Below are 14,747 nucleotides of genomic sequence, written 5' to 3' on the forward strand. Positions count from 1 at the left end.
AACTGGATGCATAAAAATGTCTGTTACTGATTTGTAAGGGAGGCGAGGCTGGTGTAGCTTGGTAATAGTTGACAGCATGTTCGTTTCGCACAGATGGTGGCATTGCACACAGCACTACTGTAATCAACGTCATGGTGCGTAGAGGATCAAAGCACGTGTGCTAATTTCGGTCCCTTTGAACTTCATACAAGTGATCGATCGTCACATTTAGTAGATTGTCCATTTCACTTTTCACTTGCTGTTGTGTGTAATCTGGCAAAACAAAGCCTGAGTCCATTGTTTGAGGTAACTGCGTAACAGTTGGTCATTGTGGAGTTGCTAAAGTAGAGGTTATCCTTGTCGTAGATCATTGTCCGTTAGCTGTGAAATAACCGATGGCAGAGGGTTGTGTTGGCCTGGTCGTCAGAGCTGGGCCTCCAAATGTTCGTAAAGAATGTTCGGTGATGTAGCCATGGCGTCAGATGTGAAACCTGTTGATTCTATGCAAACGGCGTGGAAATCGCGGAAGACTTAGAACTTTTTGTCCGGGGTCACCAATATGGGATTCTGGATACTGATTATAATATACATAATAAACAGTTCCCAAGTTTTCTATATACACATATATTTCACCATAAAGACTGATACATATGAACACTGCATGAAGTACAAAGGCAGACTGAATTAAACATGGCAGCTCATCAGAGCAGTTAATGTTCCGAAGATTGTAATTTGTATGGTTGATGTGACCTATTGACACCACACATCACTCATTCAATCTAGAGTTTAGCTCTGCCAATAGATTATGTTATAATGCATGCACCTCATAAGACTTGTAGTTGCCACTTTCTACAGTTACTAAGAAGTTGCTATTAAGTGTAATTTATTTACGTTAATAAAAACCTAAATATTAATTTGTGAGAATTGGTTTCTTATCTCAAAGTGCTCAGTTTAAGATCCTCTACAAACGTAAAATTTTGAACCTTGCATTGATACAGAATCCAAATCAGATGTTATGATTTTACAATACACAAATGTTTGTCCTTAATGCTGTGGTGAGGCATGTGAGAAACACAACATATACGAAAAAGTTCACAAAGACGTGTGAAAAAAATTATGGAATAATTCTTGACTGGGTGAGAGGGAACAATTAACTTGTGACAATGAGATGTTTAATGATTTCATGTCAATGGCTTTGGTGCTATGGGACAAAAAGGGTGGACACATTGTTGACTTGTCACTCTGTTGACAAGAATACTATTTATGAAATATTTTTATATTTAAATACGAATTAATTGAGATCAAATTTTTTTGCTGCACAGAATCCTTGTGCCACAGAATGAATATATTCTGTGAGTTTACAAAATATTAAATATTAGCTGCTGCTCATTATAAATTCAAAAAGAAAACAGAACTGTGAAATTCAGTGGGTACGCTTATCGCAGCTTTGCCCCCACAACTCAAAATATGTATGAGGACCACCTTTGCAGATTTTACAAAAACACTAGAAAAGAAAACCATTTTTTGTACAAATTTTTTATTGTTTCTTGCAATATTTGTCTCCAGTATTAATAAACTTTTGCAGCACTTTTTCTAACCTGAATTAGGTACCTTAAGAACATGTTTTGGAAGGATTCAACAGCTTCTTGACATGATGAAAATCACTGTCTGTGCATTTTTTGTTTGATGTAAGGGAAGGTATTAGTTAATAAATCAGGTTAATATGAGCCAAACGACATCAAATCAGTGTTTTTTGCCATGAAAAAATCAACTATATGACACACTTTGTGATAGTTGGTATCATTGTGATGAACAATAAAGCAACATTTTTGGTTGCTTTTCCTCATTTCATCAATGACCTGTGGCAGAAAAATAGTTGCACACCAATAGGAAAGAGTGGTCTCTTTCTTGGAAGTGCTTCATGAACAAACCACTGTTGTTGATTTTGGTTACCTTGGAACAATCAGAGTTGATACTGCTTAGTTTCCAGCTTGTACATATATATCCGAGTTTATACTGTAACAATTTTGTATATGGATTTTGCATTTGCTGGATCAAATTTTCTGACTACTTCCTTTTTCCAATAGACATGAGCCTGTTTTTGATCTTCTGTCAAATTTTGGGGAATGTGTCAAGGAAAGATTTGTTTCAAAACTAAATGTTCATGTAAAATTGAATGTAATGCGGGCCATTGATACAACTAAAGGCATCTCTACCTCATGGTAAGTACATGCTCACACTCTCCAATCACAATGCACACAACATTGATGTGTTTTTGGACCAACAACCAATTTTAGTCAACCTTTACGAATGGCCATGACAAAACTCAGCAAACTAATTGTGAACTCAGAATGAAGTCTTTCGTGGTGGCACTTATATGTAAAACATTCTTGTTTTTTTGCCACATCAGTTCAGGATAAAATGTCAAGCTTTCGATGGTAGCGTCCATTGTCATTGATGATGAAAATGGAGGCTATCATCGAAAGCTTGACATTTTATTCCGAACTGACATGGAAAGAAAACTGAGAATGTTTTGTATATAATTGTGAACTATTTTTTGAAGGCAAATGATTATCAAAAGTTGAATAGATAACTGAGGCATTATTATTAAGTCAAGTCTCTATGAAAATAGAAAAAAAGAAATCCTATGGAAACCACATATGGGAGTTCCAAAACCGCAATAGTGCCATCTACAATCAATCAACATATGTAATGTTCACATAGTCCCAAACTCTGTGTGTTCTTTCAACAATATGCTATATTTCTGCAAAATGTTCTCAGTGTTATGATTAGTACAGACATCAGAAACACATGACACAAAACTTGTAATTTGAAAAAGGAGACCTAGAATATGCAGATTTCATAAGTCAAAGATGATGCCATTTTTAATTATATGACAAAATGCACTGATTAATGAGATAATCAATACACAAACAAACACTATTTTGGTTGATTTTAATGTTCTCTTTTAGAGCATTCCCTACTGGCATATAAAATGCAAGTACGGATTAATGTTGTCATTTACTGTGTTGTGCTTGATGGTGCAAATGAGATGAAGTACACCAAACTGCACTACAAGTGAGACAAGTTAAATTGTGTCAGCCTCTCACCTTACTCTATGAGCTAATGTGGATGCATCTCTGTGCCCCACTTCATTCTCCAATAGAACTGATTATGTATATCTGAGAGCCCAATTAATGGGTTATCATGATAAAGGGCCTAACACCAGTTTTGTGCAAACTGTGTTTTCTACTTCATTAGGTGGTATGTGAACAAGCCATTTACATACTAAAGGGGCTATCTCCAATGATGGCTGATGTGAGTGTAATGAAGGCCAGTAGATGGCATGAGAGGTAACTCCTTTGACTCGTTCAAGCTAAATGGGGTGCATGCAGATTGTTTTACAAGAGTTGGCTATACTGTATGTAGAGATTACATACTACCTCTTGCTCTAGCTGATTTGTAGCCTGTCATTTGCATGTCTGCATTGGCAATACAACTGACTGTGAAAAAATAATTCAGCAAAGGGAAGTAACATAGAAACTGGTAACTCTGTAAGGAAGCCTGAGAAAAGGTGTGGAAGCATTTTGTTCCTAATGATGTAATGAAGATGATAACAGCAGCTCACAATAAGTAACCATTTAAAGCTGTTCAGATGGAAGTTGGTTATTGTATTGACTTTCAGCATGCAGCTGACATGATCATCAACACAACCAATGTTAATATAGGTTTTGCCTCATGGACTAAAATCACCACATCTGTGGTAGTTCAGATAAAAATTCATTTGGCAAAACACAGGGATGGAAAATGATAAGAATATTGAAAAATGGTGGTGAAGTGGGTTTCGAAATGATCATATTCAGTGAGGTCAGTGGGGCAAAAGGATTATGTTCACAGAAGAAACAAGACTTTAAAAGTATGATGGAAGACTTACCTGAGATGCTAAAACAATTGTACAATGAATTGTGCAAAGACTGAACAGTAAAATGATTACTAGAGGTAAAAATGTTACAACACTTGTTTGATGGACTTAGCCCATTTAGCTTTTCAGTGTTTATTTGTTGTTTTTGGAACATGCCACATGATAGCTTTCTTTCCTGAAGTCAATGAGATGTATTAATGTGGAGTTCATGCATATTTACATTCATGTTATCTGAATAAAATTTATTTTGATTAACTAAGAAAGCACATTTTCTTACTTGGCCCTTTTAGCATGATAACCCTTCAATTGCTACCTTTAGTTTCGTATATAACTTCTGTAGTGAATATTATGATTTCTGTGTGGCTCTGTCAGGTTTTTAACTCATTTTTGTTACTTCTACCACTGAAGATAATTATACAGTTTCTTAGTTGTTATTCCATGCATTATCAATATTGTGACTTGGTTTCATACACTGATAAACATAAAAAATAAAATAGACTGAGGGGTTTGAGTTGAGATTTATTCAAAGGCAGTATTAAAAATAAATAAATAAAAGCACATTAATTTTTAAGGAACTGATGCAGAAACTGCATAAAATGGCAATGGATGTTTCAAGATATTTCCTGCAGAATCTTCTGCAACTAAGAGCTGACCAGCCTCAGAATATACTTCAGATGGCAATGCAAATTCAGTTATTTTCTTTTCCTCTAGAAACTGCCAGTCACAGAGAATCTGTCCCGAGCCATCACGAATCTCCACCACTCTGATACCAACAGATGACTCTATTACATTCCTGTGGATATGAAAACATAGTCAATGTCTTTAATCACCATAAAATACTAATTAGTTTTTTGTCTAGTTTTATACACTGCTACAGACTTCATGTTAAAAATAGTTTTGCAAAACTGAATCCCAGGTCAAATGATGTATGAAACATAGAAATAAGAAATGGGCTTTAGTAATTTAGTGTGTGGTGACACTCCCAAGATTATATAAAATTATATAAATGTATGACAGTTACAAGAATGATAAATAACATGATATTGTAGAACTGAAGGTGGGTGAAAAATTTGTGAACGCAGTATGACAAAAATTGATGGGGCAGTTTGAACAAATCCTAAATTGTATTTTTAACCAGCTTAAAGGCTTATTACCTTCATCGCATGTTATTTTTGCTGTCTTCACTTATTGTTGTTTCCTCTTTGTATCCGTACATACATACAATGAAGAAATAAAATAAATGCACAGAAAAATCTTACCTCTTACAAATGAAATTTGCAAATTCTGTCAGTTAAAAGTGAACTGTTATGACTACACTAATTCTCTTTTTTAACTGACGTAATATTCAAGTTCCATTTATGATACTGATGATTCCTTTTTAAACAACATAATCTCAGATTTTGCTTGCCATAGAACTGACTTTACAGTCTTTTTTAATTTCCTCATTGTATGTAAACACAGCTGAAACAGAAATTAGAGATTACAGCAAAAATCATATGAGCTTCATAATTCTTTTTAACTGCAAATTATTCATATTTCACTTCTTAGAGAATTGATTTCTCTGTGCCATCACTTTACCTCTTCACTGTTTGTATATGAATACGAAGTTGAAACAATATATTGTTGAGTTGTTAAAAAATATACATTTTATTTAGCTTCCAGAAATGGCTGAATGTTTAAGAAGATAATAGCATTAAGAACAAGATGTACAGATGATCATATTGTTAATATGCCATTTGGTTTCAGGTTGTTGACAGTGATGATGGTTGGCGTACTCATCACGTCAACTTTGAATGTCTTGCCCTTCCTACTGATGACACAGTAAGGTCCATCATAGGGTTGCTGCAGTGGCTTGCCTACTGCGTCGTGTTGTTTTGGTGAGAGAAAGCCTGAATTTCAGTCAGTAGCACAGAGTGCTTCTGTGAATGTATATGTTGTGGGGCTAGATGAATTAACTTTATTGCAACATAAGAACTAAACTATAACTTCTATAACTCCATTTAATAACACAATCAACAACAGAATTAAACATATATAAAACAAAGATAAAATGTAAGTCAGCAACTGCACCAAAGATAATCATTAAAAACAGTAATCATTACAGTGCACATAACACAGCACTTAACCACTCCCCCCTTAGTGTTAACATTATTTTCTGTTGAATCAAAGTTTTGTTTGGACCAGGTAACAATAGGTTGTGCACATGTTGCTGATGGTACATTAAAGGTAGCCACTGGTGTTCACTGTGGCTGATCCGTGACAGGCAGTGGAGAGGCTGCAGTGTTGGTTGAGTCTGTGGTGTGCCTACATTAGTCTTCACTAGCTTAGGGTGTGCAGAAAACTGGTTTGAGGTTGTTGACAGTAATGATGGTTGGCGTACTCATCATGTCAACTTTGAATGTCTTGCTCTTCCTACTGATGACACAGTAAGGTCCATCATAGTGTGGTTGCAGAGGCTTGCCTACTGCATCATGTTGTTTGAAAACATGATGGCACTTCTGTAATTCATCAAAAACAAAAGGGCAACTGGTCTGTTGATCTCTTGGAACAACAGGGCATAGTTGCTGGATTAGTGTATGTAGCTTTTGTACAAAATCAAATGGGACAATGCAATCATCTGGCACAATGGCAAAGAACTTACTGTGCAATCATATCTACTGGCCATAACAAGTTGCTTTCACATCTTCTTTCAGTGGTGCACGTAGACACAGGAGGATGACTGATAACATCTCTGTCCACCACTGTGAGTTATGACACTGAAGTGACACTTTTAGTTGGTGGCACATGCATTCACCTAAATCATTCATTGCTGGGTGGTAAGCAGCAGTTCTAATCCACTTCGTACCCAGGAGGACAGCAAGTACTTTGAACAGGTATGGCTCATATTGTTTTCCCTGGTCTGTTGTAATTCATAGAGACATTGTGAAATGGGTGATCCATCTCTGTAAGAACACAGTCTCACTCCCGAGATTGGAATGACTCCTTACCCTCTCCCTTAAAACTCACATCCTTTCGTTTTTCCCTCTCCTTCCCTCTTTCCTGATGAAGCAACCATGGATTGTGAAAGCTTGAACTTTGTGTGTGTGTTTGTGTTTGTGTTTGTTATTGTCTCTATCAACATTCCAACACTTTCGTTTGGTAAGTTACATCATCTTTGTTGTTAGATATATCTGAGAAATTAGGTATATAGGGTACTCAACAAATTGCATACAAAAGAAGGAGATGTAGGGAACAGACTTGTGTTGTTCACCTTCAGTAGATTAAGTTTTCTTTTTTAGATATCTAACCACCTGTTCTATGTTTTTTTACTGTAATTTTTCCTTCCCTCATTTCTTTCTTGTGACTGGCACCTTGAACATTAGTTTCTTGGTTTTCAGTTCTCATCTTTTGTAGTCATTTCACTTCTGATTTTTTTTCCATAGCTTATTTATCTCCCTTGGCCAAAGCCACTGTATGGCTTTCCAATCTAATCCTTTAATAAAGATCCTGTGTTTCCTACACTTACCTGCTTCCTTCTGTGCAAAGGAATCAAGGGAATACTTAGCATGCTGAACTCCCCTTCCTCCTCCCTTTAAAAAGCCTGCTAGACTCACTTTTATGCCACATGGAAAGTAAAGTTTTTTATTCACCATTCCTATTTCAGGATATTTTTTTTGTCAACAAACAAAATGAGCACTAATAATTACTGAAGGTAATGCAGAACTAAATGAGTACCAGTAAGTCTGTATATTATGTGAACCTTTGCTTCACTCTACATCCATTTGACAAACCAATTATTGACTGTACCAGTGATGTACACAAATGCTGTAGACAAAAGACAAAGCTCTAGTTGGTGATTTTTCCATTAAAAATTTTTACAATGAGATTAAAGTAATGGTTAACACATTCTGAGGGACTCCTGACTGTTATGGGCTGTATGTTAAGCAACCTTTTTTGAAAATCTGAACAATTAAATTTGGTTACGTTACTTTCTAAAACTGTAAAAAAAAGATATTAATTAGAAAATTCATTTAGTTTTTCTGCTTTACTGAAAGATGTACAATATATATTACGTCTTTTGACAAAAAAAGTAAGTAAGTTTGCACAATTGACATCATATGAATCACGTTACTACAGTAATAATTTGATTGGAAATCATTATTTTGTTGATTTTGCTGTATGCCATCTCCTTGAACTGACGACAATGGTTGTCTTCATTAAATTTGTCACTCTACTGTTGTAACATTTAGATGTAGCATTTAATAACCTAGTCATCGATTTCAAACATGCTCTTTTTTAACACCTCTTCTTCTCATATAATAGTTTGATTCTGTTGTTACAGATAAAATCTCATACATAACATGCAAGCTTTTTTGTCATTTCTGAGTAATAATTCTCAGTGTTCTGCATTTTTTTCAATTACAATATCAACTGCACAATTACTTGTCTGAATTAAGCTTTAGTATTACCTTTGTTACCTTCACAATATTTTAACTCCAAAAAGGGTTTACAATTTCTTTGATGGCACATTGGAATAATGGTAGTTTCCATTCAATTAAAAAAAAGTACAAGAATTTTATTTATATGAGTATTTGGGAGTTCTGTTTACAGTGGATCACACATATGAAGCCATTTATCATTTAATATATTTCTGTGAAAGTTTCTCTATCATTTAATATTACTGGTCTGGTGTTCATTTTATACTTCACTGTCAATATTAACATCAAAAACCACAGTAAACTGTAAACAAATCTCTGAACCAAGACCAAAAAACAACTTACAATTTAGAGTTCATACTTAATTGAATAGGTTGTTGGTCATCAGACTCATTGCCCTTTTGTTTTTGATGAGGTATGGGAGAGACATCATGTCTTCATACAGCACAGTGCAGTATGCAAGCCACTGTAGCCACCCTATGATGGACATTATCCTGTCATCAGTAGTCAGTGTGATGGGAACGCCAACCACTTTCACTGCTTGACAGGCTCAAACCAGCTTTCCGTGCATCCTGCACTGTTGTGGACTCATCAACACACACCCTGGACTTGACCTATGCTCTAGCCACTCCACCACCTGTCACAGATGAGCCACAATGGGTGTTGTAGGCTACCTCTACGTATCTTGTTCCTGATTATGTTGTCTTCTTAAACATTCAATTTTTTAGGGATGTTAAATAAAATATATTTTTTAAAGAACTGAATGCTATATTGTTTCAACTGTGCAAACAGTGAAGAAATAAAACAGTGGCATAGAGAAATCAACTCTCTTACAAGTGAAATCAGTAATTGCACTTAACAAGGATTATTAAGCTCAAATGATTTTTGATGTCATCGGCTGTCTGTACATACAATGAGGAAATAAAACTAGGCTACAGAAAAATCATTTCTATCACAAGTGAAACCTGAATATTACATCAGTTAAAAAGAATTATTATGGTCATAACAACTCATTTTTAACTGACAGAAGTTTCAGATTTCACTTGTAAGAGAGAACACTTTTCTATGCCTTTATTTTATTTCTTCATCATATGTACATATTGATACAAAGGTGAAACAATAATGAGCAACAATTGCAAAAAGGTGAAGGCAATAAGCCTGAAGCTGATTAAAAATTTAATTTAGGAGTTTTCATGCCGCCCCATCACTTTTCATCACACTGCAGTCACAAATTGTTCATCTTGTGACATCATTCTTAACTGAATACAGCTTTTGGTTGTCAACACATTGTCTCACACCATACAACATCTTATTTAATGTGACTGGATTGTGTGGCACAGTAGACAATTATACCAGATTTACTAAAAACATTTCTGATTAAATCAGCAGAGCAGTACATCACATTATTGGTCTCATGTCTCATACATTGCTAAGAGCATATAGATTCAGGCCATGGCTCTGAGTGTTTTTGACGACACCATGGAAGATGTGAGGCAAGGACTAAAGGAACATTTTCAACTGGCAGCACTGCTATGATAAACACTGTGCAGAATGTCATCTTTTCTGACTGGAAGCACTGACCATGACATATTCACCAGCCAGATGCATTAATCATTGCATTACTGTTGGCTGAGTGTGGCCTTAACATGACTCACTTTGAACAATCTGGGTGCAAGTGATTGATTTTGTGTTGTTTCCACTGTTTTCCTCGTAAGTCCCACAGAATGCAGGATTTTGTGCAGATGATATATTGTTTGCAAGGGTTGTTTTCAAATAAGTAGGTCAGAGATTTAAGCATTTCCTTTTCTGTGATTTTTGAGGAGAGTGAAATAATGAATACCATGGAAAGCCAGTCAAGTATTCGAGAAGTGCTTATCCAAATTGAGCACATGATGGGGGAAAATGATCAAATGTGGAGAGAGGAATGTGGAAGGAAGGATAGGGTGAAAAGAGAAAAGAGGGAAACAAAAGAGAGAGAGAAGAGAGAGAGGGAGAAGGAAACGAATAGGGAAAGAGAAGCAAAGGAGAAAAGAAAGGAAGATTCATGGTTAGAAATAAAATGGAAGATCAAGGAATTACACATCAAGGAATTGAGTTGAGGCAGTGTAAACTTGAAAAAATGTAGGAAAGAAGAAGTAAAGAATAATCTAAACCATCTTGATGATGATGAACCATCTTATGCACAATAAAGTGAGAATTTAAAAGAATATGCATTGGAAGAAGATGTAGATGACAGAATCTGTAGTTATGAGAAAGAAGTAGACAGTATTACACAAGTAGGATGCTGTACAGAACTACATGGTGGGGCCTAGCATATAACCATGAGTTTGTGGAAAGCCCGTTTATTGAGGTCTCACAGTAAAATAATTGTGATAGGGAAGAGGATATAAAAACAGAAGAAGAATCAAATGAATCTGAAGAGATGAAATCTGATGTTGAAACTGTTAGAGAAGATAGCTGCTCCCGAAATTCTGGCTGTATTTGATAATAATGACTTGTGAAAAATAAGATCTTTTCCACTTTTTGAATACATTCAGCATCATCGGATGGAAAAATTGAATGTGTTTCTGAATTTCATAATTTTTTTGTGATGATCATTTGGTGAATGACAATGTTTTATCTAGACAAGAAATTGATGAGATCCTGCCTCTCATTCTAATGTTAAATGTTTGAGAACTGGAGGTGACAGAAGTTCACCAGAATCAGAGGATGAATTATAGCTATGTGGTGAAAAAGCTGCCCCTCAATGGTCAAAATGTGGGAGACATTTGGGAGAATGTAAGCCAAGCAGAAAAAAAATGGAAGAAATGGGTAGGACATGATCAAAAGATTTTTGGGAATGATGTGACCAGAAAAGAGCCAAATAAAACTCTTAAATCAGCACATTTCCACTGATGCGGGGATATTGAGAATAGTTGCAGTTGTGTAACTTTTTCAAATTTTTACATGGCTATTACATACACAATACGTAAGGTAGGGTTTACATTTGGAAACAGCTGTAAAAGTGCACATGAACCTTGAAGGAGATGGAATTCCCATTGATGCATCACTGATCACAGAATGTGCAAGATGAAGATTTGGATCATCCCCAACAGCCTGTTTGATCTTCACTACACCAATAAATGTGCCCTCCTGATGCCCCTCAGCCTAAGTGTTAGAATGTAGAGCAAATACTTAGTGGTGATATGGAAGCAGTGAAGTGGTTAAGCATATACAAACACAAGCCCCATAAATTAAAGCACAAAACACCTAAAATTTCAGTAAATGCATATGAATCCAAAATAGCATGTGATTTTGGTGAGCTAATGAGAGCTAGGTGGTTACTTGCTTGGAGAATTATATTCACCAATGTGTGATTCATTTGTTGCCCCTACTACAATTCAGCTTTTTCCGCAACTGAGATGGGACAGCAGTCATGTTTATGTAATATCCTTGGAGAAATAAGCTCATAATAATATTGTTTAAGATTTTATTATACAATGTGTTTCAAAGTTTTGTGCTCTAAAGTTGTTGCTGAGCAACAGTCATACAGTAATTTTTAACTGAACACACCACCGTTTGACTGTATTGATATTTAATTACACTGAAGTGCCTAAGAAACTGGTATAGGCATGCATATTCAAATACAGAGACATGTGAACAGGTAGAATACGGCCATGCGGTCGGCAATGCCTATATAAGGCAAGTGTCTAGTGCAGTTGTTAGATTGGTTACTGCTGCTACAATGGCAGGTTATCAAGATTTAAGCGAATTTGAAGGTGATGTTGTAGTTGTCACACAAGTGATGGGACACAGTATCTACGAGGTAGATGTTCATGTCTGGCGAGTTTGGTGGCCGGAGCTTCCACCAGCTTGAACAGTCCCCTTCTGACATGCAGGGTCCATGGACTGATGATGTTGTCTCCATACGTGTATATGTCCATCCACTCGATACAATTTGAAACAAGACTCATCCGACCAGGCAACATGTTTCCAGTCATCAGTAGTCCTATGTCGGTGTTGATGGGCCCAAGCAAGCCATAAAGCTTTGTGTCATGCAGCTATCCAGCATACACAAGTGGGCCTTCGGCTCGGAAAGCCCATATCAATGATGGTTTGAGCAGATCTGGGATGCCTTGCAACATGCTGTTCAGAAGAGATCTCCACCCCTTTGGACGGCCCTGCAAGATTCATGGTGTCAATTCCCTTCAGCACTACTTCAGACATTAGCCGAGTCATACCACATCATGTTGTGGCACTACTGCATGCTCGCGGGAGCCCTACACAACATTAGGCAGGTGTACCAGGTTCTTTGGCTCTTCAGTGTATTTGCTTGCTGGCCTGTTGTGTTTAGAATTATTAGTATTTTAGAATTTACAGATGCCACATAAATGTGTTTTGATTACTTTTAACTTTCAGCTGTATATTTTGGAGAATTTCCTTATTTTTTAAAATAGTAATGTCTCTGATCATCAAAGCACTGCTACAAAAGAGGTCAGTGGTACACTGATTTTCCAACAGTTACCTTTTGCTTTTAGATGATGATGATGATTGGTTTGTGGAGCACTCAACTGCACTGTGATCTGCGCCTGTACAAATTCCCAATTTTTACACAGTCCAATCTAGCCACTGTCACGAATGATAATGATGAAGAAAACACAAACACCCAGTCCCCGGTCAGAGAAAATCCCCAACCTGCCCAGGAATCAAACTCGATCTAGAGGCAGCAATGCTAGCCACTTGACCACAAGCTGCGGACATTTGCTTTTAGAGATGATAGTTTTTATGAACTATTATAAATTGTGTTTTTCAGATGTCTTTTTAATTTGTATCTTTTGCTAAATTATTTAATGAAGTTATTGTATATGAATTAATCAATCAAGTAATTTAGATCTGTATGACATTTCCCCATTATTCACTCAGTAGTTTTAAAGGATATAACATAAATGGATAGATAAAAATAATAGTACACTAACAAAGCGGCGGCAGGAGAACACACATATAAAGGTATTTACTTTTGGAGCCAGTGGCCCCTTCTTCTGGGAAAAAAAGTGAATGAAGCAGAGGAAGAGGGGCAGTTTTAAAGAGGTGTATATGTGGCCTCTGTGATCACCAGGGCCCGGATTTGAAGGTTTTTTCACTTTAGAGAAAGTAAAAAATGGCTAAATCACACTAAGAGGCCTGAAAGGAGCTAAAGAGGACTTCCCGAGGAAAAGTAAGAGCTAAAGAGAACTTCTGCTGAAAACTCATTATTTAAACAGATTTTCTGAATTAATACTAAGGAAACTCAGTCATGTGAAATTGCACATGTTAAGAAATGATATAATAAAGAAATTTAAACACTGTACTGAAATCAAGATGTGTTTGGCACAATAAAATTTGTGTTTATTTCGTGATAATGTGTCAGCAAGCTCTTACATCAATATCACTTTAAATCTACTTATTTTTGTCGTTCAGAAGATGTAAGAAATATAGCTCACATTTAAATCACAACACTGTATGTCACAAATCATTGTTTTGAGAATATGTCCACATGCTGCTGCACAGGGACAAACTCACCCACCCTCTACTAAAAGATAACCACCAACAGAGTGATATAATAAAGGAATGGATCATGACACTTAAATCTATTTATTTTTGCAGTAACAAAGTAAAGTGGCATGATGTGTTGACTTACACTGAGTAGTGTGCTTTAAGAGTAATTTTGTCATGCCTAAACAGAAATCTTGAAAAAATGGTATTTTTTTGGCAGTTGATTGGGGAATACTACTGTTTCATAACAGAGAGCCAAGTAATATTTTTGCCAAGTCATTCAAAAATAAGTAAGAAATCATAGGTTACTTTGGTCATTCATTTTATCTACCAGTCTTCTTCCCTCAGATTTTCAAGTCAAAATTTAAAATTACTTCACTGACATTCATATGAGAGCCAATTGAAGTTGACATTTTACATAATCACATTCTTACTTTTTAGTCACTATAGTCTTCTTAGTTTCCAAAAAAGGTCACATTTTCTTCCACATAAAGATCCGCAGCTCACATTTGCATCAGGAGGAGGAAGATCAAACAACAGCTTCACCCATTAACTTCCTCTACAACAAGGAGCACATTGGACAGCTTTAATCTAGACTTGAGTGAGAATCTATGATTGGCTAATGTGCCATAGGATGTGCTACAGAACACTATTTTTAAGGGCGTCCTGGAGAGTATTGGCAGCCACAGTATACCAGTTGGGTTGACATTGCGCAAAAATGATTTGAAAAAGGTGTATGTAAAGACTATCGCTGATCTTGAAACAGATGTTGGTGACCACTGGATTGGCTTTCAGTTGGTGAAACCACTGAGAGTTGTGGAAGATTTATAGTTAATGTCATGGTGAAGGAATTAAATTTGATGGTACTAGCAAAAACCCACCTACTCCTGTGTAAAGAATTGGAGAAGACGAACCGCAGT

The 14,747-nt window shown here is 36.2% G+C and overlaps 2 protein-coding genes across 2 annotated transcripts in view; one reads left to right on the forward strand and one right to left on the reverse strand.

Annotated features, from left to right (window-relative positions):
* Nucleotides 1-14,747, forward strand: part of LOC126270569 (craniofacial development protein 2-like) — a 120,261-nt gene that overhangs the window by 94,132 nt on the left and 11,382 nt on the right. The window lies entirely within an intron of this gene.
* Nucleotides 4,404-14,747, reverse strand: part of LOC126270553 (uncharacterized) — a 49,318-nt gene continuing 38,974 nt past the window's right edge. The window contains exon 4 of the mRNA XM_049974078.1: nt 4,404-4,694. Coding sequence (XP_049830035.1) covers nt 4,469-4,694 — 226 coding nt within the window. The 3' untranslated portion in view covers nt 4,404-4,468. The remainder of the gene's footprint in view (nt 4,695-14,747) is intronic.

The sequence above is a fragment of the Schistocerca gregaria genome, chromosome 1 (genome assembly GCF_023897955.1).
Source record: "Schistocerca gregaria isolate iqSchGreg1 chromosome 1, iqSchGreg1.2, whole genome shotgun sequence".
Taxonomy (NCBI): Eukaryota; Metazoa; Arthropoda; class Insecta; order Orthoptera; family Acrididae; genus Schistocerca; species Schistocerca gregaria.